The sequence below is a fragment of the Trifolium pratense genome, linkage group LG5 (genome assembly GCF_020283565.1).
Source record: "Trifolium pratense cultivar HEN17-A07 linkage group LG5, ARS_RC_1.1, whole genome shotgun sequence".
Classification (NCBI taxonomy): domain Eukaryota; kingdom Viridiplantae; phylum Streptophyta; class Magnoliopsida; order Fabales; family Fabaceae; genus Trifolium; species Trifolium pratense.
In genome coordinates, this window is record NC_060063.1 from 40,455,214 (window position 1) to 40,477,381 (window position 22,168).

The window sequence follows — 22,168 nt, forward strand, 5'->3', positions numbered from 1 at the left end:
ATGGCGACTTCCCTCGGAAGTTTTTACTACCATGTCGTCGATATATACCTCTAAGTTCTTCCCTATTTGCTTGGCGAAAACCCTGTCCATCAACCTTTGGTATGTTGCTCCCGCATTCTTCAATCCAAAAGGCATGACGTTGTAAAAGTAATTGCATGTGTTCGACATAAAGGCTGTATGGCAGGCGTCTGAGGGGTTCATCTTTATTTGATTGTATCCGGAGTAGGCGTCCATGAAACTCAACATCTTGCACCCCGAGGCGCCATCAATTAACCTATCTATGTTGGGTAGGGGATATGGATCTTTGGGACACGCCTTGTTTAAGTCTGTGAAGTCCACGCACATTCTCCACTTCCCGTTGGCCTTTTTCACCATGACGACATTTGCCAACCATGAGGGGTATTTTATTTCTTCGATGAATCCCGCTTCCTTTAGTTTCTCTACTTCTTCTGCTATAGCGACTCGTCTTTCTTCTCCCACCTTCCTTTTTCTTTGGGAGACTGGTTTTGTGCTGGGTGATATTGAAAGTTTGTGTGTTATCACCCCTTCGTCTATCCCTGGCATATCTGAAGGCTTCCATGCGAATAGATCAGCGTTATCCTTCAAGATTTTGATGATTCGTCTCCTCTCTTCGCTGGGCAATGCTGTTCCCAAGCTGGTTGTCTGGTGTGGGTCATTGCCAATTTGAACCTGCTCCAAGTCTTCTATAGGACTTACCCTTCGATCCTGAAATTCTTCCCTCGGATCCATATCTGCGCTCTCTATGACGTTTATGCCGCCTGGAATTGCGGTTTGTTTTCTTTCGAATTTTCCGCTTGCGCTGGAAGTTCGGTGTCGTATCTTTAAGCTGGACTCGTAGCATTTCTTGGCGAGGATCTGATCGCCCCTTACTGTTCCTACTCCCCCATTCTCAAGGGGGTATTTTATTGCTAGGTATAGAGTGGACATGGCCGCCCCTAATGTGTTAAAGGCGGGCCTTCCTATAATAATATTATAGGAGGTAAAAGGAGTTTTAACTACCAGGTATCGCACCTTGATAGTTTTGGCGTTGCCGCCTTCTCCAAACGTGGTAAGAAGAGAGGCATAGCCCATTACATCCACCTGTTCGCCAGAGAACCCAACCAGGGTTCCGGAGTATGGCTGCAGTTGCTCTTCTGCCAATTGCATGGCCTTGAAAGCTTCCCAGTACATAATGTCCGCTGAACTCCCTGAGTCTATCAATACCCTTTTTACGTCACAGTTCAAAATTTGGACTTGTATCACTAATGGATCATCGTCATGAGGTGCTACCTCCATACCATCCTTTGCAGTGAACGCCAAATCTGGTACGTCTAATGGCTGGGGTTGACTTACGAGGTATATTTCCGAGATGGCTCGGCGTACATACCTTTTCCTTGCTGAGCTTGATTCGCCCCTGCCTGAGAATCCTCCTGCTATTGTATTCACGGAGATTCTCCCCTTGGGAGGCTCTCTATTTGGCCCAGGAGGGTCTCGTGGCTCCTGTCGGGGGACTTTTGGCACGACAACCCGCCCTTGGGCGGCGTCGTCGATGAATTTGCGAAGGTGTCCGCTTTTTATCAGTTCTTCGATTAAATCTCTTAAGCGGAAGCATTTTTCTGTGGAGTGACCTCTACACCTGTGATATGCGCACCAGGCGTTATCGTCCAGCCCCATGGGAATGTTACTGGTCCTCCTTGGGGGGAGGCTGGCCAAACCAGTGGCCAGGATTTCGTTTAAGACGTAAACTTTTGAGGCGTTTAATGGCGTGAGGTCTTCATTGGCGGGATGATTCCTGAATTCTCTTCTGGGCGGTTGGCGGTAGGGCTTCCCATGATGCCTCTGCCATGGGTCTCCTTGGTGGCCTCCCGTTTTTGGTCGTGGGTGTTCGGGCGCTCTAGTGGCACGGCCCACGTATTCCTTCTCCTTAACGTCTCTTTGTCTTTTCTCGGCGTTACTTTCTTCGCCCTTGATATAACACTCCGCCCTCTTGTTCACCTCTTGCATTGACGAGGCTGGCTTTTGGGCTAAGGACTCGTTGAAATGTCCTGCTCTTAGCCCATTGTGGAAGGCTGCCACGAACATCTCCTGATTTGGATTTGAGACTTTGATGGTGGCTTCGCTAAATCTGGCGAGGAAGTTACGCAATGACTCGCCATGGTTTTGGAAGATGGAGAAAAGACTGGTTGATGTGACTTTCACGTGTTTCGATCCAGCGAACTGGTGAATAAATTTTTTATGAAAGTCAGCATAACTCTCAATTGAGTTCTTTGGAAGGTTCATGTACCAACGTAGGGCGACATCCTTGAAGGTGCCGGCTAATAATTTACACTTTAGATGTTCCGGAGCATTGATTATGGCGGTTTGTGTTCCAATTGCCATCAGGTGCTCCCTTGGATCCGTCTTTCCGTCGAAGGTAGGAAGATGAGGAACCTTGATTGTTTCCACCACTTGGGCATCCCACAAGTGTTGTGCTAAGGGCTGTACGTCCATGACGCCCTCTCCCTCCTCCTCCTCCGAAATCAATTTCGCTTTCTCTTTTTCATTAGTTCTCTCGGCTTCGATGGCCGCAATCTGAGTTTGTAAGCGCCGTATTTCTACAACGGCGGCTTGCAAGGTGTTAACGCTAGAGCTATCGTTGTTTCCATGTTCTCCAGCCATGTGAAGATGTTTGATTTTTCGTCTAGTTGCTGTGATAGGCTGGGATCAAATGATTTTACCGCAGCCCCACGGTGGGCGCCAAAATGTTCTGGTAAAAAACGAGGGGGTTTGTATTATTGATCAAATGGTGTGATTACACTCAGTTCAATCCCAACAACCCTGGGAGTTTAATAAGTCAGAATTCGATCTCTTTACAAATGAGAGTATGGAGCTATTTATAGAGCTTCTAGTCTTCTTCTCCAAGCAAGGGTTCCTAAAAATCCGGTCCTTAGCATCCTCTTCGGCGGTATAGCGTGAAAATAGGGATGAGAACCTTGGTCTCCAAGCTGTGGCAGTTGCGGGAAGTTTATTTCTTCCTTCTTAAGTTAGCGGTTGATACAAGGAAGGAGAAGATATTTACAGTAACACAGAATCCACCCTTTTTGGCGTTGCCTTAGAGTTGCAGGTCACGCCCTAGCTTCTAATCGCCTATTGGGTATTTTAGGGCTTACTTGATTTGGGCTTATCATCCTTTTTACTCTAATTGGGCTTACTGGATATTTTCTTAAGCCCATTGCCCAGTCCAGTTACAGACCGTTGATTTCCATCAGACAGCCAAGATCTGATCTCATCAACACTGTCTGATCAATCAGACAGCCCAGATCATCCGAATCCATCAGATTCCAGCGCGTGCACCACACGGGATTACACCCTGGAGAGAAGAATCTACTTTTTAAAAGCAGGACACGTGTCGCTGTCTGATCGGCTGGGCGTGATTTTTTTCCATTTAATACTTTGAACTCAATTATTTCGTTGTAAATTAATTTTTTTATTTTTTTTTTATACCAAAATTCATAATTTTTTTTTTTCTACAAATAGAGACTTGGTTCATTTGATTTGGACACAGAAAAAAAAAACCCAATTTTTCACTACCTTAATCTCATTTTTCACTACCTTACATCAACTCACTGAAACCATTCTACCAGCAAAATGGTTTCAGATTACAACTCTCTGAAACCATTGTACCAGATAAATGGTTTCAGAAGCAAACACAATTAATAAATTACTCACTGAAACCATTCTACCAGTAAAATGGTTTCAGAATACAACTATGTGCAACCATTCTACAAGCTAAATGGTTTCAGAAGCAAATAACTAATAATCAACTTACTGAAACCATTCTACCAGCAAAATGGTTTCAGATTACAACTCTCTGAAACCATTGTACCAGATAAATGGTTTCAGAAGCAAACACAATTAATAAATGACTCATTGAAACCATTCTACCAGTAAAATGGTTTCAGAATACAACTATGTGCAACCATTCTACCAGTAAAATGGTTTCAGAAGCAAACACTAGTTTTTAATTACCGTTTTATCTCATTTAATTAACTAAAAATAGTTTCAGGTCTCCAAAAATTTCATAAAATATACCAAAAGTTCCAGAATATTATCTACTATTTTCCTGGTATAATGGTTTCAGTGAGTTGGTTGAGTGGTGCGTGTTAAATTACAAAACACAAGTAACGTATTTAGTAGACAAAAAATGAGATTAAGGTAGTGAAAAATTGCATTTTTTTTCGGTGTCCAAATCAAACGAACCAAGTCTCTATTTGTAGAAAAAAAAAATTATGAATTTTGGAATAACAAAAAAAAAATAAAAAATTAATTTACAACGAAATAATTGAGTTCAAAGTATTAAATGAACAAAAATCACGTCCAGCCAACCATTGTGTGACACGTGTCCTACTTTTAAAAAGCAAATTTTTCTCTCTCCAGGGTGTAATGCAGTGTGGCGCACGCGCTGGAATCTGATGGATCAGGATGATCTGGGCTGTCGGATTGATCAGACAGTCTTGATGAGATCAGATCTTGGCTGTCTGATGGAAATCAACGGTCTGTAACCATGGTCCTTCGGTACGCGCGCGACACTGGATCCGCGTCCATTGATGGGTATTTTGGTTAATTAATTAAAAAGAATGGGTATTTTGGTCCAATTGAAAAGGTGCACTTTGCTAACTTAGACCTAACTAGGGTCTAAGTTAGAAAACCCCATATATATATATATATAGCGAAATTACAATGAATGATATAAAACTTACTACGTGGTTAAAAGTAATGAGGATAAATTAGCAACTTTGGTGGTAATCAATTTTAATATATTAGTAATAGACAATAGAGAAAATGATTTATCTAAGATTCGCTATATGGAAAAAAAGAAACAAATTTAATGTAATTTTAGTGTTAGTTTAAAATTTTATAATTTAAAAAGGTAAAAATATAATTTTAATAGATGGATTCGTTTATAAGTTCAGATATTCCCATTTTCGTCCACTCTTTTCAATCAGAGAAAACACAAACCCAGACTCATACTCAACTGATTCAAATTTTTCCGATCAAAGACGTTGGGGCTAACCCATGTGAGTTGGTCTAGTGGTATTGACTTGAGACCTTAGAGTGTGCTTCTCTCATGGTCGTAGGTTCGATTTTTTCTGATGTCATTCGATGGACTAGTTCATACAAAACAAAAAAAAATTGACTTTAAATAGGCCTCCGTAAATGAGCCGTGGGATTAGTCTACTCAAATTAGTTAGTCATTGGGCCGAATACCTAATTGTTTTAAATAAATAAAAAAAATAATAAAAAAAGAAAAGAGACGTTGGGGCTAGTTGGTAAGTCTCGCGCCGTTGGGCGTGTTTTATTTCTTTCTTGCTTTGATAATCAGTCACTTCAACTTCTTCACTCACTCACTCACTCACTCTCTCGTTCTCACGTCGTTGCAACGTTTCTTTCTTTGAAACCTCAAACCCTAATTTCTTGTTTGTTCCACAATTTCTCAATCAATTGCTCATCAATTTCTCAATCAATTCCACAATTCAAACCCTAATTCACAACACCATGATCGATTTTGCTTCTCATCATCATCCAACCCTGTTTTTCAACAAGGGTGATCATCATCTCAATGATCTTCAAACTGATAAGAAGAAAACATTCAACTCTGCCAAAGCACACACAACCTCCAAACCTGTTGTTCAACCACCTCAAACAAACGATCAAAATCGCATCTTGAAGATCACCTTTTTCTCCTCTTCTGTTCGTAACAAGGAGAAACAACAACAGGAGAAACCTTATTTGTGTCGTGTTTGCGAAAGGGCTTTTACATCCAACCGAGCTTTGAATGGACATATGAGATGTCACAGTTCCAAGAAGGGTACTTCTCCATTTTTGACTTGTCAAGATGCTATTGACTTGTCAAGGTTTTTGCCCCCAAAAACCTACAAGACTCGTAAACGTTCCAAGAGATTTGTCATTGATGATGATGTCCGTGAGGTTGCTCAATCATTGTTAGATATGTCTTGTGGGAAATCGTTATATTTTGATGCGGATAATCACGATAACAACGGTAAAAGATTGAAGCTTTCCGATGAAAAAGCAAGGTGTTGATGATCCTTTGTCTATTTGTGTTAATTGAATTGAATGAACAGGATTTTATCATCTTATTATTGTTATAACTTGTGCTGTTTCGATGTTTTGGTAGTGGAATTTATTCTTGTATATGAAGTATAGAATTGATTTCGATATTTTGGTAGTGGAATTTATTCTTGTATATGAAGTATAGAATTGAAACACTTGAGTTTTTGTATGATGTTTTTTTGTTTGAATTCATATTCTTACACTTGTTATTGTTTATTTCATGTGTCATTCTTTCATGAATTGATGAGCAAAAAAGAAAAACCAATGATCCTTTGCCAAAGTCACCTAGATTGGTAATAATGGTCTCATTAAGGAAAGTTGATATTTTTGGATTATCACAAAAATCTACTGATGATCTCTCTGCTACTTTATTGATCATTTGGATTATAAGGTAAGTTAGCTTTCCATTAAGTTTTCTTATCCGACTCCGTCTAAGTAATTGATTGCTAACTATTCATTTTTGTTGGTCATTTTGGTTTTAATCTTTAACACTTCTTGATGCATTCTATTCAACCATCACTATATCTCATTTGTTAGTACGAATCATTTATACTCTTTTCTAACTTCAACGTTATCCATCGTTCTATCTTTATCCTTGGTGTTTTCTTTTTTCAAAGCAGTTGTAACTGTACTTGTGAAATTTCACCAGTGAAACATTACAGAGATGGAACCGTCAAATAGATAGGAAAAAGGGGCAAAATTGTGTGTAAAAATGTTTATGTATTCTCTCTCTTTTTGTCATCAAATCTGGAGTGTTGAGTAAATCTAACTGTAAAATTTTACTGCAACACCGGTGAAGGACTTAGTTGAGCCCTCAACCTAAAAGCCACCTTGTTTTCGTGTGGGTAATGTTGTCAATTTTTTTGAATTACGTTTTAGTCTCTAAACCGGTTATTTTGTGCATGTGGCTTATCCTTTTCTTTTCCATTTATATATTCAATCTGCTTAGATTTTTATTTTCCCTTTTTTCTATATTAAGTCTTTTATTTTTGGTGCAATGCTTAATACACTCACATTTATATCAAGATTCGAGATGAAAACGATATTTTCTGCGGATGCTTAAAACTTCTAATAGGGTTGTCGATTTCTTTTCACTTTTTTGTTATTCTGGATTTAAAATCTCCCTTTCAAATATTGATGTCTGTATCTTTTTGTATGTAATGGTGGGTGTCTCATAAACAGATTTTGAAGCACGAGTGGCCAGCAAGATGGCGAAGCTTCATTCCTGATCTTGTCTCAGCAGCTAAAACTAGTGAAACAATCTACGAGAATTGCATGACTATATTGAAAGTAGGTTTATCCCTGTTTTCATTAGATTTTATTTCTTATGTCTATGACTAACTTAAAAAATGTCTGTTCAGCTTTTGAGTGAAGAGGTTTTTGATTTTTCGAGAGGAGAAATGACACAGCAGAAGATAAAAATGTCATATGACTAACTTAAAAAATGTCTATTTTTGTTAATTGAATTGAATGAACAGGATTTTATCATCTTATTTTTGTTATAACTTGTTCTGTTTCGATGTTTTGGTAGTGGAATTTATTCATGTCAATGAAGTATAGAATTGAAACACTTGAGTTTTTGTATGATGTTTTTATGTTTGAATTCATATTCTTACACTTGTTATTGTTTATTTCATGTGTCATTCTTTCATGAATTGATGAGCATAAAAGCAAAACCAATGATCCTTTGCCAAAGTCACCTAGATTGGTAATAATGGTTTCATTAAGGTAAGTTAATATTTTGGATTATCACAAAATCTACTGATGATCTCTCTGCTACTTTATTGATCATTTGGATTATAAGGTAAGTTAGTTTTACATTAAGTTTTCTTATCCGACTCCATCTAAGTAATTGATTGCTAACTATTCATTTTTTCTGGTCATTTTGGTTTTAATCAACACTTCTTGATGCATTCTATTCAACCATCACTATGTCATTTGTTAGACATAAAATTTGCAAAGTTTTGTTCTGTCAAAGACAGGTTGGTATGCTTATTGAGCAAGCTTCAAGGACGCCACTGACACCGTTCAGGAAAAACCTCTCCAGGTTCCTCCATCTTCTCATTTCACTTGTTGTGTCGATATTTATTTACTGAGCTTAGGTTAATCACTGTAATATGTTCAATTTACGCGCGTGAAGCCTTTCTTATCGATTATTAAGTCAATGATCCTCATTGGTGGAGTGGAAGTAAAAACTGACATGAAGAAAATTGAGGAACAAGGAGCAAACATATTGATCATCTGGCCTGGTCGATTACACGACATGATGAATTGGACGGATGTTTTGGATTTCAAAAGTTGAGGTATATCTTTCACTATTTATACAACATACATGCAGATACATGCTGTAAAAGAATTTTCTGGATTTATTATGCGATCATATTGTACAAATTAATTAATTCATGTTGTAGCTTCATGCTTTAAGATTCCTTATCTTCTACTGCATTTGTGTATTAGTAGGAGTAGGGTTTAATTGTAATTGTGCCTACAAATGTTGATTTTGGATGAGGTTGTTAGATTCTTAGATATGGGGTTCATGAAGTAGATAAATACTATCATAACTTAGTTGCCTAAGCAGATAAATGCTTATTCTCTGCTACTCAAACTCAGGTTGCTGAAGAGCTTGATAAAACAGGATCGAGGAACAAACAAAAACAACAAATGGGCAATGACATGCAACATCAAAACAAAGAGTCTTCAAAGGCACTTTTGGTTCTTCACATTGAGGTATTGCATATAAAGCATGTCATTGAACTGGAGATTAGATCTGTGACTTTTATGGCTAGTGATTTCATTCTTTCATTTTAGTAGTAGAATCACTACAATTTTTTTGCAACATTCATAATTCAATTCATATTATTGTAGTTATTTCAATAACAAAAAAGGGGGGGGGGTTGATGATGCAGTGCCTATTTCTACAAGTCATGGGCGTGAAGAGATTCAATTTAGGTTTTCCTTTGTTTGTTTTGTAGGAATGGTAGAGATTAAGATGCTAACTGATTATGCAAGTGAAGAGCCTAATTTGTGCCAATGGATGCAAGAGGATAAAGAACTGTCTACTCATGGCCATTATCTTTACTACGAGATTTGGAGATACTGATAAAGAGCTTTATTTGGTCAGGGGATATCACTCAAAGGAAGCTGGTAGTTGTTAGTTGGAAGAACGTGTGCAAGCCTTTTAATCATGGTGGTTGTGGCCACAGGTGTTTATTTACTCTCAACGAGGCCTCAAATTTAAAGTTTTGTTGGGACATGTTACATTCACAGGAACATTGGGCTATATTACTGAGAAGCTGGGTCTGTAGAGATAAACAATGCATCAATCACCACATTTTTTCATCCTTATGGAGTAGCTTCAAGTCGGAGTTCTAGCTTTTTACTATAAATTTCTGGAATGACAGATGGTGTGATAAACAATCTTTGGCTCAAACATAACACATACCTGTCAATCTTCATCAGTTTCTTTCTGCTACTGTTGCAGACTTTAATCATAGCACCATTGGCATATTCCTTTTGATCTGGAAGTTATGTTCCCTAATCTCAGACACATTATTGATAGGGTTTCAATCCTAATGGAGCATAAGCCTGATGTATTCCCCAAACACTTCCCTCTCATCGCATCTCAATTTTCCTTCTTCTCTCTCAAATCACAACCAAAAACTCATTTTCCCTCTCTTTTCTCTCCGATCAAAATGGCACGTACAAAACAAACCGCTCGCAAATCCACTGGAGGAAAAGCACCAAGGAAACAACTAGCAACAAAAGCCGCACGGAAATCTGCTCCGGCGACCGGAGGAGTGAAGAAACCTCACAGATATCGTCCAGGAACAGTTGCTTTAAGAGAGATCAGAAAGTATCAAAAGAGCACAGAGCTTCTCATTTGGAAACTTCCATTCCAAAGATTGGTCAGAGAAATCGCTCAGGATTTCAAAACTGATGTACGATTCCAAAGTAGTGTTGTTTCTACTCTTCAAGAATCTGATGAAGCTTATCTTGTTGGTTTGTTTGAAGATACTAATCTTTGTGTTATTCATGCTAAGAGAGTTACTATTATGCCTAAGGATATTCAACTTGCTCGTAGGATTAGAAGCAGGGCTTAGATTTGATTTCTTAGGGTTTATGTTCTCGATTAGATCTCTGTTAGGGTCCGGTTCTTGGTTAAATTTCTGTTAGGGTTTGAATCTTGACTAATCATTATCTTGTAAGAAATTTTCAATCTACTTTATAATGTAATCAGGTTAAATTTGAATTGAATGAGATTAACAGTCTTTGTTTCTGATGTAATTTTACACAAATCTAAGTTCACAGAATTTTCAAGTCATAAATTATTATTTTTCTCTGCACGAACACTTGTTTTCTATCCTCAAAACCGATATTCAAACACGATATGTGTTATTAAAATACGCTCTCAGAAATTGTGTCCAAATAACCCAACTGCTCATAATTTGTCCAAATTAAACAAACTTATACAAAGGCTTGAAAATCTATTAATCTCAAAGCTAAAAACACATAAAATGTGACTCTTTCTGCATATACTAACATATACACAAAACTGTCGCTAATCAATTTATTCATTCACAACATGGTTGAAGCTCAATGGCAATTCAAAAGCATCAACATCAAAAGGCCTCTGACCAATATAATTACCAGGAGGATCATAGTTACAACTAATAATCGTACTCCGACCATCGTTACATTTTACCTTAGCACATCCAACGCGAACCGAATCGCGCCAAACAACTTGAGTATAATGTCCACATCTATAACCAACAGCACATGTATTACTATTGTAATCATAGTATTGTTTCTCATCAATCCACATGTTAACAGCAGATGTTCCTGTTATGTCACCACTGCTCCATGCTAAATTTTCACCATATGGACCCTTTGAGTGTACCATTTTGCAATTTGCTTTTAATTGGTTTACATAGTTTTGTGCATATGAAGCAACATTTTGATCCCAATATATTGGGCCAACACCAACTTGAGAACGTGCTTTATTGTGAATGTTGAGGTAGTCTTGTGGTGAGTTTTGAGCATATGAGATTTGTGTGAATGTGGTTATTAGGATTGCTATGAGAGGAAAGAGAAGTGAGATCATTGAGGCTCTCATGTTGTGAAAAGTTTGTGTTTGATGGATTGTGAGTAATTAGAGACAATGTAGAAGCCTATTTATAGAGTTTAATTGTTGTGCACCGTCGGTGTAATTTTTTTTACACATACATGCAATGACGCGTTGCCACATCATTTAATGAATGTGACACATCATGTGTTTTTAATGACCATACATGATGTGTCGGTATATTATTGGACGCATGCGCAAAATAACTTTACACTGACGAATTTAATTTATATGCAATAAACTTTGCGAGTAAGATATTCTCTTGTCCACACTTTTTTTGGGTGCCAAACGCCCGAGTATCCTCTACTCATAATTATACCGTCTAATTTTTTAAGTTAGGTTGAATAAAGTGGTTGACAAAAATTTTGGTGAAAAATTTAACGTTGTTATATTTTTAAGGGTTTGATTAGAACTTAAAACCCGTGATTAAAGAGAATCAAATTATATCATCCAAAAACTCTTCGATGATCTTACACATCCTTTAACGCAAATTTTTCTATTTTGTTATCATTTTTACATTGAATCTCAATATTTAGGGAATCTAATTTTTGTTTTATGGAATATACCTAGCGAACCTAATTTAGAGTATGTTTTTAATTTTGAAAAAAAAAAAAACACTGTTTTTAAATTTAAAAAACTATTTCTTTATGAGAAAAAAAGTAAAAACTGCAGTAGCTAACAATATACGTAAGTCTTGTCCTTATCAATTTCACCGATCTAATCCTTAATCCTCCTAACAAAATTTTCAACTAGTAATTAACTAGCTAATAAAAATGGGCACACTAAAAAACATCATACGACTTTTTTATTTTTTAAACAATAAACATCATACTTACTACGTACTTGAATGCAAAGAAGTTTTCATTGGTTTGGATAAACTTTAAAATGAAGTATTACCAATTGGGGCATTTAACTAATGTGGTGGCTGAACGTGGAAGTAAGACATAATTAGAGGCTGCTAAGGGTTTATAATAGAATATACCCTCAATTTGTAAGATACATCAATTATCACTGCATATGGGACACAAGTTGCAAGAGCCATTGCCTTTCATTATGACTTTTTTCTTTTTATGATAATTTGGAGGGATGAATGTCAAAATTATAACTTTAACTTATATATAATGGTTAAATATATTTTAAAGTTCATCTAAATATATCAATTTTTAATTTTAGTATTTTTTTAAAAAATTAACTTTGTACTTTATTCTGTTTTTTATTTTATTTTATTTTATTTTATAAAAGAATGCTTATAACATTTCATTCAAAATTAATTGATTAATACATATCGGTACATCAATAAAAATATTGGAACTAGTTAGAGATGTGTCTACCCTTATACTTTATCCTGTTATTGGATATAGTTGATCTGCACATGATATAATGTATGGCTTTCAACTATTTGAATGAAATTGCTTCAAAAAAAAAATGCTATTTGAATGAAATATCAATTTCTTTACAAAAAAAACATAAAATTTATTTTGACAAAAAAATAAAAATAAAAATTGTTTAGGCCCAATTGGAACTTTTGTTGCGTTTTTCTTTTCTTTCTAAAATTTGTTGAAAATTATAGAAAAAACACTATTATAGTTAAGCTATAAGATAATTGAATTAGCTTATCAAACTAAGCTATAAACTAATAAAAATAAACTAAAAGCTCGTGAGAAAAAAACATTACTAAATAGTTTTTTTTTTTGTTATATGAACTTATAAGTTATAAACTATAAGGCATAAACTTAAAATGTGGTGTTACCAAAACATGGATAATAGTAGAAAAAAAATACTAACATAAATTTATTGTTTAGTTAGTTTAATTTATTTCCTTTTGGTTGTTTCGTGTTGAATTATTTTCTGCACATGTTACTTTCTATTAAAGATAATCTTAATTGAAATGTGTCGGACACTGACCATATGTAAGTATATTTCTTTGTCAAAATTCGAACATTGATATGTTATGTTGCAAGAATCTAACCTCTTTCACTATATCAAACTCCGTTGGTTCTATGATGCTCTTTACTAACACTACTTCAAAATAATCTCTTGTCAATGACTTCAACAAAAAAGACATGACCACCTTATTTATTTAATGGAATGTGAAACCCTATTTATTGTATTTGTACGTAGGAGTTGTTTTTGTTTTGTTCTTTTTGAGTGAATGTAGTACCACCTATACTTGATCCCATTACCTGAGTTTAGTACTCCTTATACTTTGTTCCTTTTCTAATATATTTGGCCATTTAAAAAATAAAATTAACACTATGTTGATGGAGGTAGTTGAAATGTGCCTTGAAATCTCAGTTACAATTTGCATCTTTGTTGTTTTTTAAATTTTTTGGGAATAAAAATATATTTTCTTGGAAGACACTCTGACTTGGATTTGCTTTATTTTAAAACAGATTGTTTCTAGGATTTAGGCATATATTTTTCTATAAATAGAGGTTGAATTTATTTTTTGGTACAAAAATAGAGGTTGATTTATTCATAGAAAAATTGAGAGAGAGGAATAATGTAGAGACCAGGATTAGGGTTTGCCACCACAAAAAGGCTAGCGTCTTAGAGAGGAAAAAGAGTTTTTCTCTTGGGACAACTCTAGGGTGGGAGAACTATATTTGTAGTACACCTTGGAAAACACTAATCAAATTGAGTCTAAGAGATTCGGGTTTTGAGTAGAATTAGGATTAATCCTTGTAACTCATTTGTAAAGTTATTCTTTGATATAATGGAACGGAGGGGCTGCTCTCTCCCCAAACTAGGTCATTGTTGGACCGGACTGGGTAAACAAATTATCATGTTCTTTCTTTCTCCTTTATCGGTGTCGTTATTATTATTGTTTATTCCGCTTTGTTATTGGTTGTAACGACCCAAATTTATTATTCACTATGTAAGTGTTTAATTATTTGGTGACGTGGTTTTTAAGTAAGATAGTAACTTTAAGTTATTTATCGAGAGTTTTAGTTAACGCTCGAGTTAGTGAGTTTTAACACGAGTTGGGCCAAGCAATTGGGCTTGAGGCCCAATGGGCCTTGTCTCATGAGAGGGGGGCGCTATTTATAGCCCCTAGAGAGAGAAAGTGTCACATTTTGTGACTTTGAAGAGGAGGAAGAGAGAAGGGAGAGCAAGAGGAGAGCTAGGGCAAGCTTGAGCTAGAGGGATCAAGAGCAAATCATCGAGCTTTCGTCGGATTAAGGTACGAGAGTTAGATTGCATATTCATGAGTGGTCATAAAGAGGGGAGGATGTCGATTCCTCCAATTCCCAAACTCTTTCACTCATTTTCATTTTGGGTTGAGGGATCTTGTAACACCCAAACCCATTATTTAATAAAATTCTACCATGATAAATCTTTTTCAAAATACGCGGCGGAAAATCAAAGTTTATTATTATAAAAGTCATGGTTCGAGCATTACACTCTTCAATCAAAATAACACTAATGTAGTTAATTAGTAAAATGCTTGTTTATACAAATCTTTGAATCAAATAATATATTTATTGATTATACAAAACAACCTTGTAAGACCCGTAATTACACAGTACTTTTGTGTAAGGAAAATAATTATTGACTAAGAGATTTTAGGGTTTTCGTTAAGTTATTTCGTAAGTTCCGTTGTAACAACAGCATCTTTGCTGAGTTAGGGTTTGTTTTGTGCTCGTGCGTTGGAAAGGCACAGACTTTTGGTCTGTGATCCTCTTTCATGAATGAGAAGGTTTCTATGAATTCAGAATGACGAGTTTTGGATTATTCTCGTTTTTGGAAAAACGCGTAGGAAATTTTACCCGCTGACGTAAAATTTTACGGTTTCTGAATTCAGTAAAATTTTGGGTGGAAGTTTTATATATCTGCGCGAGTTAGGATATGTCTTGAGAATAATTTTCAAGAGTGTGGAAGAAAATTACAGTCGCAGAAAAAGATTCGGCGATAAGTTTTGGAAATATTTTAAGACGGACTTCCGTTCCGTAAGTTTTCTGTTTTTACGAGTTTTGCTCGTCGCGGCGCGCGAGAGTTGTGGGGCGTGAGAGAAAATATCTAGATATTATTAAAGAGAAATGGAGGGCTAGGATTGGCCTAGAGCTTTTGTTTTTGATCAAGTGGCCATGATGGAGGGAGACTTTTTTGTCATAAGGAATGGTTTGGTAGACTTGTGGACTTAGAAAAAATTGTGAAACTCCTTCCTCCTTCCTCTCATAAACCGACCTCTTCTTCTCTCTCACTCACCTCATTGAAAAATTTTCATTTCATCATCAAATCCTTCCTTTTCAAGCTCTTTGGAACCTAGACTTGCTAAGGGAATCACTTCACTTAAGGTAACTAGTCTTCTCCTTTCTTTTGCTTGGTTAAAACTCATGATTCGAGGAATTTTTGGGTTATGTTCTTGAGAATTAGTTTTCTAGAAATTAGTTTTGGTTGTTTGTGGTTCTAGGGAAGTGTTTAGGAGTAGTATTTAAGCTTGTTTAAGCTTGGCATGTTGTGATTTCCATGGTGATTAAGATTTTCATAAAATATTTTGTTAGGGTTTGAAAAACTTATTTGAAATGATCATAACTTTGAAAAATTGTTTAGTGCCTTTTGGCCTTGTGATATATTCGGTTCATAACACTTGTCTTTTATTTATGAACGCGATGTATCTTGGTTTGTAAATTATTCAGGTACACACTTTGCTTCGTGGAAGCCCTGTAGTATAATATTTTGATATTATATTTATATTCCATTGAATGATGAATTGTCGAGATAGCTAAGGGCGTTCACGCGCGCCATTTTTATTTAGCGTGTTGTTTTAAAAAAAAAAAAATAATACCCCTTTTTCGGCTTTAAAAATCGGGGTGTTACATTTTGGTATCAGAGCTCGGCATTAGATCTTCAAAGGGAAAGTGTGTACATGAGTTAACAGTCTGAGGTCAGTTAGTTTAGAGTTGGATTCGCGTCGGGTTAGCAAATCATTTGTGGGTAGCAGTGTGTCTTGTTTGCTAGTATTGGCGCATTAACTCGTTTCGTTAATGTGTGTCTTCAACCAATCCGTGATTCAACTACGTTTGGCGCTTATCAAGTCGGATGTGGAATTGGAAAAAGATTTATTAGGCCAAGTGTGTCTCCGTGGGGAGCATCAGTCCTATGGGTGAAAAGGAAAGATGGACTTGGAGCGAATCAAAACTACAAGGGATTCTTGGAAGTGGCATTGGACGTGGCCACTCGACAATGTTGAGTGTGGACGAGTGGACTTCGTTCTTGTAAAGGATTGCAAGTACGGAATTATTTAGGGGAACCTCTTAAGAAAAATATTGGATGTCTTCTACGATGAGTTCGGGACAAGACTCGATGAAGCCGTTTAGTTGTCAAGAAGGTGCGACCGTTGTGGAATGGTGGAGCAGACAACGAGGTCAATTGGTATTAATTACGACGATTGGAAAATCATCGAGGCAAGTCGCACTAGAATTGAAGGACGTTGCGTGTCAAGAGTGAGTGAACCTAGCGTGGCTAGACGACGGTTATACCGACGATGGGTACCTTAAGGGTTTAAGTTGAGTGTTTAAGACATATGGGATTATGAAATGTGAGTATTAAGGTAAATCACGTGATGATTTAAGGTAGGAGAACAAATATCACGTTGATAAGTGATGAACTATGCGTAGTTCAGGGGATAGTAAGTATAGGTGTCGATGTGAGACAAGAATATAGTTGGTTAATTTTTGGATCAAGGGTGAATTTGGAGGGATGTTTAGGTAAAGAACGAGTAGTTCAACCTTGGAAAATGAGTTGTGTGTCGATGTTAAGCGATGCTAGAGGTATATAGTGTGGAAATACCTAGAGAGTTGTAGCTGTGTAAGCTAGAATTGTTAGTTTCGGCGGGTAAAACCTAAGAGAAATTAAATTTCTCAAGTAGTTTGACGGGATTAGACCATGAGTGAGTAGAGGCTCGGTATGAATGGGCATTTAAGTTAACGATTTCGATCGACCGAGAGGGATGAGTGATCTAGTAGCACCTTGAGTTTATGATATCATAGGAGTTGAAGTGGAAAAATTCTAAGTAAAACAAGCTATGGACGGAAATTTTCAGAAAATTTTCTAGAAATGTCGTGGATGAATAGAAAAAGGGTTCGTTAGTGAGAGCACTAAGACGATGAGAGTGATAGTCGGAAGGACTTTTTGTTGAATGTAAGATGAATGGAGAAATTTAGATAGCGTGACTAGTATTTTAAGTTTTTGAGGATTAGACTCGAAGAGATTGATTTAGGAATCAAATGTAATGAGGAAGTTATTGTAGCGTATGGTTTATTCTTGGTGGGTAGTCTAAAGAAGACGAGCATTAAGAATTGAGGAAAAACATGTAGGAAATCTCGGAAGAGACCGAAAAGGGTGATGTTGGAAACGGGTGATCACTCTTGCTTAGTTTCGAGGACGAAACTTCTTTTTGGTGGGTAGTAATGTAAGACCCGTAATTACACAGTACTTTTGTGTAAGGAAAATAATTATTGACTAAGAGATTTTAGGGTTTTCGTTAAGTTATTTCGTAAGTTCCGTTGTAACAACAACATCTTTGCTGAGTTAGGGTTTGTTTTGTGCTCGTGCGTTGGAAAGGCACAGACTTTTGGTCTGTGATCCTCTTTCATGAATGAGAAGGTTTCTATGAATTCAGAATGACGAGTTTTGGATTATTCTCGTTTTTGGAAAAACGCGTAGGAAATTTTACCCGCTGACGTAAAATTTTACGGTTTCTGAATTCAGTAAAATTTTGGGTGGAAGTTTTATATATCTGCGCGAGTTAGGATATGTCTTGAGAATAATTTTCAAGAGTGTGGAAGAAAATTACAGTCGCAGAAAAAGATTCGGCGATAAGTTTTGGAAATATTTTAAGACGGACTTCCGTTCCGTAAGTTTTCTGTTTTTACGAGTTTTTCTCGTCGCGGCGCGCGAGAGTTGTGGGGCGTGAGAGAAAATATCTAGATATTATTAAAGAGAAATGGAGGGCTAGGATTGGCCTAGAGCTTTTGTTTTTGATCAAGTGGCCATGATGGAGGGAGACTTTTTTGTCATAAGGAATGGTTTGGTAGACTTGTGGACTTAGAAAAAATTGTGAAACTCCTTCCTCCTTCCTCTCATAAACCGACCTCTTCTTCTCTCTCACTCACCTCATTGAAAAATTTTCATTTCATCATCAAATCCTTCCTTTTCAAGCTCTTTGGAACCTAGACTTGCTAAGGGAATCACTTCACTTAAGGTAACTAGTCTTCTCCTTTCTTTTGCTTGGTTAAAACTCATGATTCGAGGAATTTTTGGGTTATGTTCTTGAGAATTAGTTTTCTAGAAATTAGTTTTGGTTGTTTGTGGTTCTAGGGAAGTGTTTAGGAGTAGTATTTAAGCTTGTTTAAGCTTGGCATGTTGTGATTTCCATGGTGATTAAGATTTTCATAAAATATTTTGTTAGGGTTTGAAAAACTTATTTGAAATGATCATAACTTTGAAAAATTGTTTAGTGCCTTTTGGCCTTGTGATATATTCGGTTCATAACACTTGTCTTTTATTTATGAACGCGATGTATCTTGGTTTGTAAATTATTCAGGTACACACTTTGCTTCGCGGAAGCCCTGTAGTATAATATTTTGATATTATATTTATATTCCATTGAATGATGAATTGTCGAGATAGCTAAGGGCGTTCACGCGCGCCATTTTTATTTAGCGTGTTGTTTTAAAAAAAAAAAAAAAAATACCCCTTTTTCGGCTTTAAAAATCGGGGTGTTACAAACCTAGATAAGGAGACTCTATATACAATATAAAACCCCTTTTCCCGTGTCACAATCAGAGCAGAGCTTCACCGACGACTCGACATCGAATATCACAAAACCTGTAAATCTGGACTCCCAACGGTCCAGCACATAACACATAAAAGAGAGTTAGATAACATACTCAAAAATATACAAGTGTAAGTAAACGATACTTAAACACTTCATCACAAATCATACATAGTCTAACTCATGCATATACTTCATTAATCACATCTAATTAGGAGTTATAACCTAATTGTACTCATACTTCATTTATAAGCATACATCATTAACTTCATTTAATTATAAGCTACACAAGTTATAATCAAATATCAATCATAATTCACAAGATATTGAAGCCAATTACATTTAAAATCATCGGACAATCAACACATACAACAAGTCTAACACACATAGACAATTATCACAAATTCCAAACATATGTGTCACATATCAAATATCAAATAATGTACACATATCCTAATGCAATCTAATGCCACAATCTTCATGCTATGTCCCCTAGACATATCTAATGCATGTGGTACTTTATTAGAGTATCTCACCTCTAATATCCTTCTTTATCTGATAAATATAATCTGATATCCTTCTTTATTGGAATATCCAATATCACATATATTCATGAATGCATGTATGTATTTCATGAATTCACTCACAATCAATAGCATTAAGCTCTTCATTTATAATGTGGAACACTATCCAACATTTCTTCTTTATTAAGATAACACTATACCTTAATATACGTCTTTATCGAATAACATAATTCGATATACTTCTTTATTAAGTTAATTAACACCTTAATATACTTCTTTGACATTTTAACAAACATCATCAACACAATCAACAACAATTATATTCCACAAATATAATCAACAATTCATTAACACATCATTATTCATCAACAAGCAATCAATCATGGTTACAAACACTTAATTGCATGTTAGGATACCTTAAATACATGTTACAAGTGCCTAATTGCACTTTAAAACATCAACAAAACATGTTCTGCACAGTACTGGTCGCTTAGCGACGACCTAGCGAGGAATGGCGAGCAAAAGTCAGTGCATGGACAGCTTCTGGCGAGCGACAGCGAGCGACAGCGAGCGACAGCGAACTGGTCGCTCAGCGAGGGCCTATGGTCGCTCAGCGAGGGCCTCAGGATAGCAGCAGTCACCACCTGTTCGCTAAGCGAAGGCTTAGCGACAGCCTTCTGACAGCAATGTTCAAACTTCGTGATTTCACACCAAATCACCCAAAAATCTCATTTTTCATGTTATAAATCCCAAATAAGTTTATTTTCATGTACATAACATATATATAAACATAAAAGGACGGATTGATTCTCAGATCTACATCAAATACATCGAAAAAGTAAGGATTTAATACTTTTACTCAAAACTCACAAAAACACAATGTTCTTGAGTTTAATCATCTATAATTCCGTTTTTAACCATTAAATTCGTTCATACATCATGTTATAAGCATATTAAGCATGTTATGAACCTTAGAATCGATTTCCATTAAGAAAATCCATTCAAAACTAAAACGAAAATGGGGTGGAGGAAGTTCGGGTGAGGAGAAATCGACATTCTCCCCTTCCTCGTATCACCCACGAATATGAAATCTACTCTCTTACCTGGATTCAAAGAAAACACGACGAAGATCTCGAATCCCTAGCTCTTCTTCTTGCCCTAGCTCCTCAAGCTCTCTCTTCTCTTCTCTCAAGAACACAAGAACAAAAGAGAAATGAATTTCTCTTCTCCCTCTCATGGCCATAAGTAGCGCCCCCCACACATGAGACAAGGCCCATTGGGCCTCAAGCCCAATTGCTTGGCCCAACTCGCGTTAACTCTCACTAACTCGCGCGTTAACTAAAGCTCTCGATAAATAACTTAAAGTTACTATCTTACTTAAAAACCACGTCACCAAATAATTAAACACTTAAATAGTGAATAATAAATTTGGGTCGTTACAACTCTCCCTCACTTAAAAGATTTTCGCCCTCGAAAATTACGCAACTAAAACAACTCCGGATATCTTCTGTTTCCGACCCTCCAACAAAACGCTCAAAACGCTATACATTACTAAGTTTGACAAAATTAGTTTATCCCATCCAACACAATTTTTGTCTATTTATCAACAAGAGATCAAGGACGGCCAGTTCCTCAATTTGTCGATAGATAGTCAACAATCATGATATCGACATAAACCATTCTTATCAAACCGCTAAAACATCCACTTTGCACGAAACATCTATAGACTCACATTCTACGGTACACATAATGCTACCCACAACAAGTACAACTAATCGAACACACTCCGAAAAGATACTCCCGTGGAATACTCCATAACTCCACAAATCCTATAAGTCTCTGCTTCCCTCATGAATCACTTAACCGTGTTACATCACTTATTCATATCGTATCTTATTCCAAACATATCACTCGATAATTCAATTCCAACAATCATTTGATGACCAACATTCTCAAATCTTCCTCGACATATCCTAGAATTATCGTTTCTAACTGTCAAATTCCTTTTCGCACATATCTCCAATCATTGAGTCGAATCCCAATACGACTACTTCGTTCTCAAGTCATCTCTTAACCAACGTTTGCATTCCTTAACGCAAACATTTTCCAATATCACTCCTCCTTAATCTTTTTGTAATTCACTACTTCAAAATTAGGCCACCGCCTAAAATTGGTTCTCCAACAATCATAACTCCTATCTCGTTGATTCCAAAACGACATCTTCAATTCGCTCACAATCCATCTATCCACGTTCCCCATCACCTAGAATTGCAACAAGCATACTCTTCTCTGTTTATTCACCCATCGGTTTCTTATTCACCTCCGACCTCTACCAATCATCATCTTTCTATGGATAGCTATCTTTAAACTCTTCCTTAGTACATTCGATACCAAAATCAAACTCTTGAATTTAATCCTCAAAAACTCCAATACTCGTCATTCAATCTAATTCTATCCATTAAATTCTAATCAACTTTTGTCTTAGTACTCTTACTAATGACTCCTTGTCTACTCCCAATATGACATCTCTAGAAAATTTTCTAAAATTCTCGTCCAAAATACATTTTAAGTTATGCACCAAATCGCTACCGTTCCATCATCCATGATGAAACAATTTAAAATTCTTTACTT

The 22,168-nt window shown here is 36.3% G+C and overlaps 3 protein-coding genes across 3 annotated transcripts; 1 reads left to right on the forward strand and 2 right to left on the reverse strand.

Moving 5' to 3' along the window:
* Positions 1-551: 551 nt before the first annotated feature.
* On the reverse strand, positions 552-1,674 carry LOC123886659. Its single transcript, XM_045935955.1, has 2 exons — positions 718-1,674; positions 552-566 (listed from the first exon to the last, which is right to left on the reverse strand). The coding sequence occupies exons 1-2, from the start codon at positions 1,672-1,674 to the stop codon at positions 552-554; spliced, it is 972 nt and encodes a 323-aa protein (XP_045791911.1).
* An 8,059-nt stretch (positions 1,675-9,733) lies between these two features.
* On the forward strand, positions 9,734-10,340 carry LOC123883815 (histone H3.2-like). The gene has a single exon (XM_045932751.1). It carries the CDS (start codon positions 9,804-9,806, stop codon positions 10,209-10,211), a length of 408 nt encoding a protein of 135 aa, XP_045788707.1. The 5' UTR covers positions 9,734-9,803; the 3' UTR covers positions 10,212-10,340.
* Positions 10,341-10,678: 338 nt separating this feature from the next.
* LOC123886660 (pathogenesis-related protein 1-like) lies at positions 10,679-11,247 on the reverse strand. The gene has a single exon (XM_045935956.1). The coding sequence runs from the start codon at positions 11,222-11,224 to the stop codon at positions 10,679-10,681; it is 546 nt and encodes a 181-aa protein (XP_045791912.1). The 5' UTR covers positions 11,225-11,247.
* Positions 11,248-22,168: the final 10,921 nt, after the last annotated feature.

Bases quoted from the DNA above. Each gene is read 5' to 3' on its own strand.
- LOC123883815 (XM_045932751.1), top strand. From the start codon at position 9,804: ATGGCACGTACAAAACAAACCGCTCGCAAATCCACTGGAGGAAAAGCA.
- LOC123886659 (XM_045935955.1), bottom strand. From the start codon at position 1,674: ATGGGGCTGGACGATAACGCCTGGTGCGCATATCACAGGTGTAGAGGT.
- LOC123886660 (XM_045935956.1), bottom strand. From the start codon at position 11,224: ATGAGAGCCTCAATGATCTCACTTCTCTTTCCTCTCATAGCAATCCTA.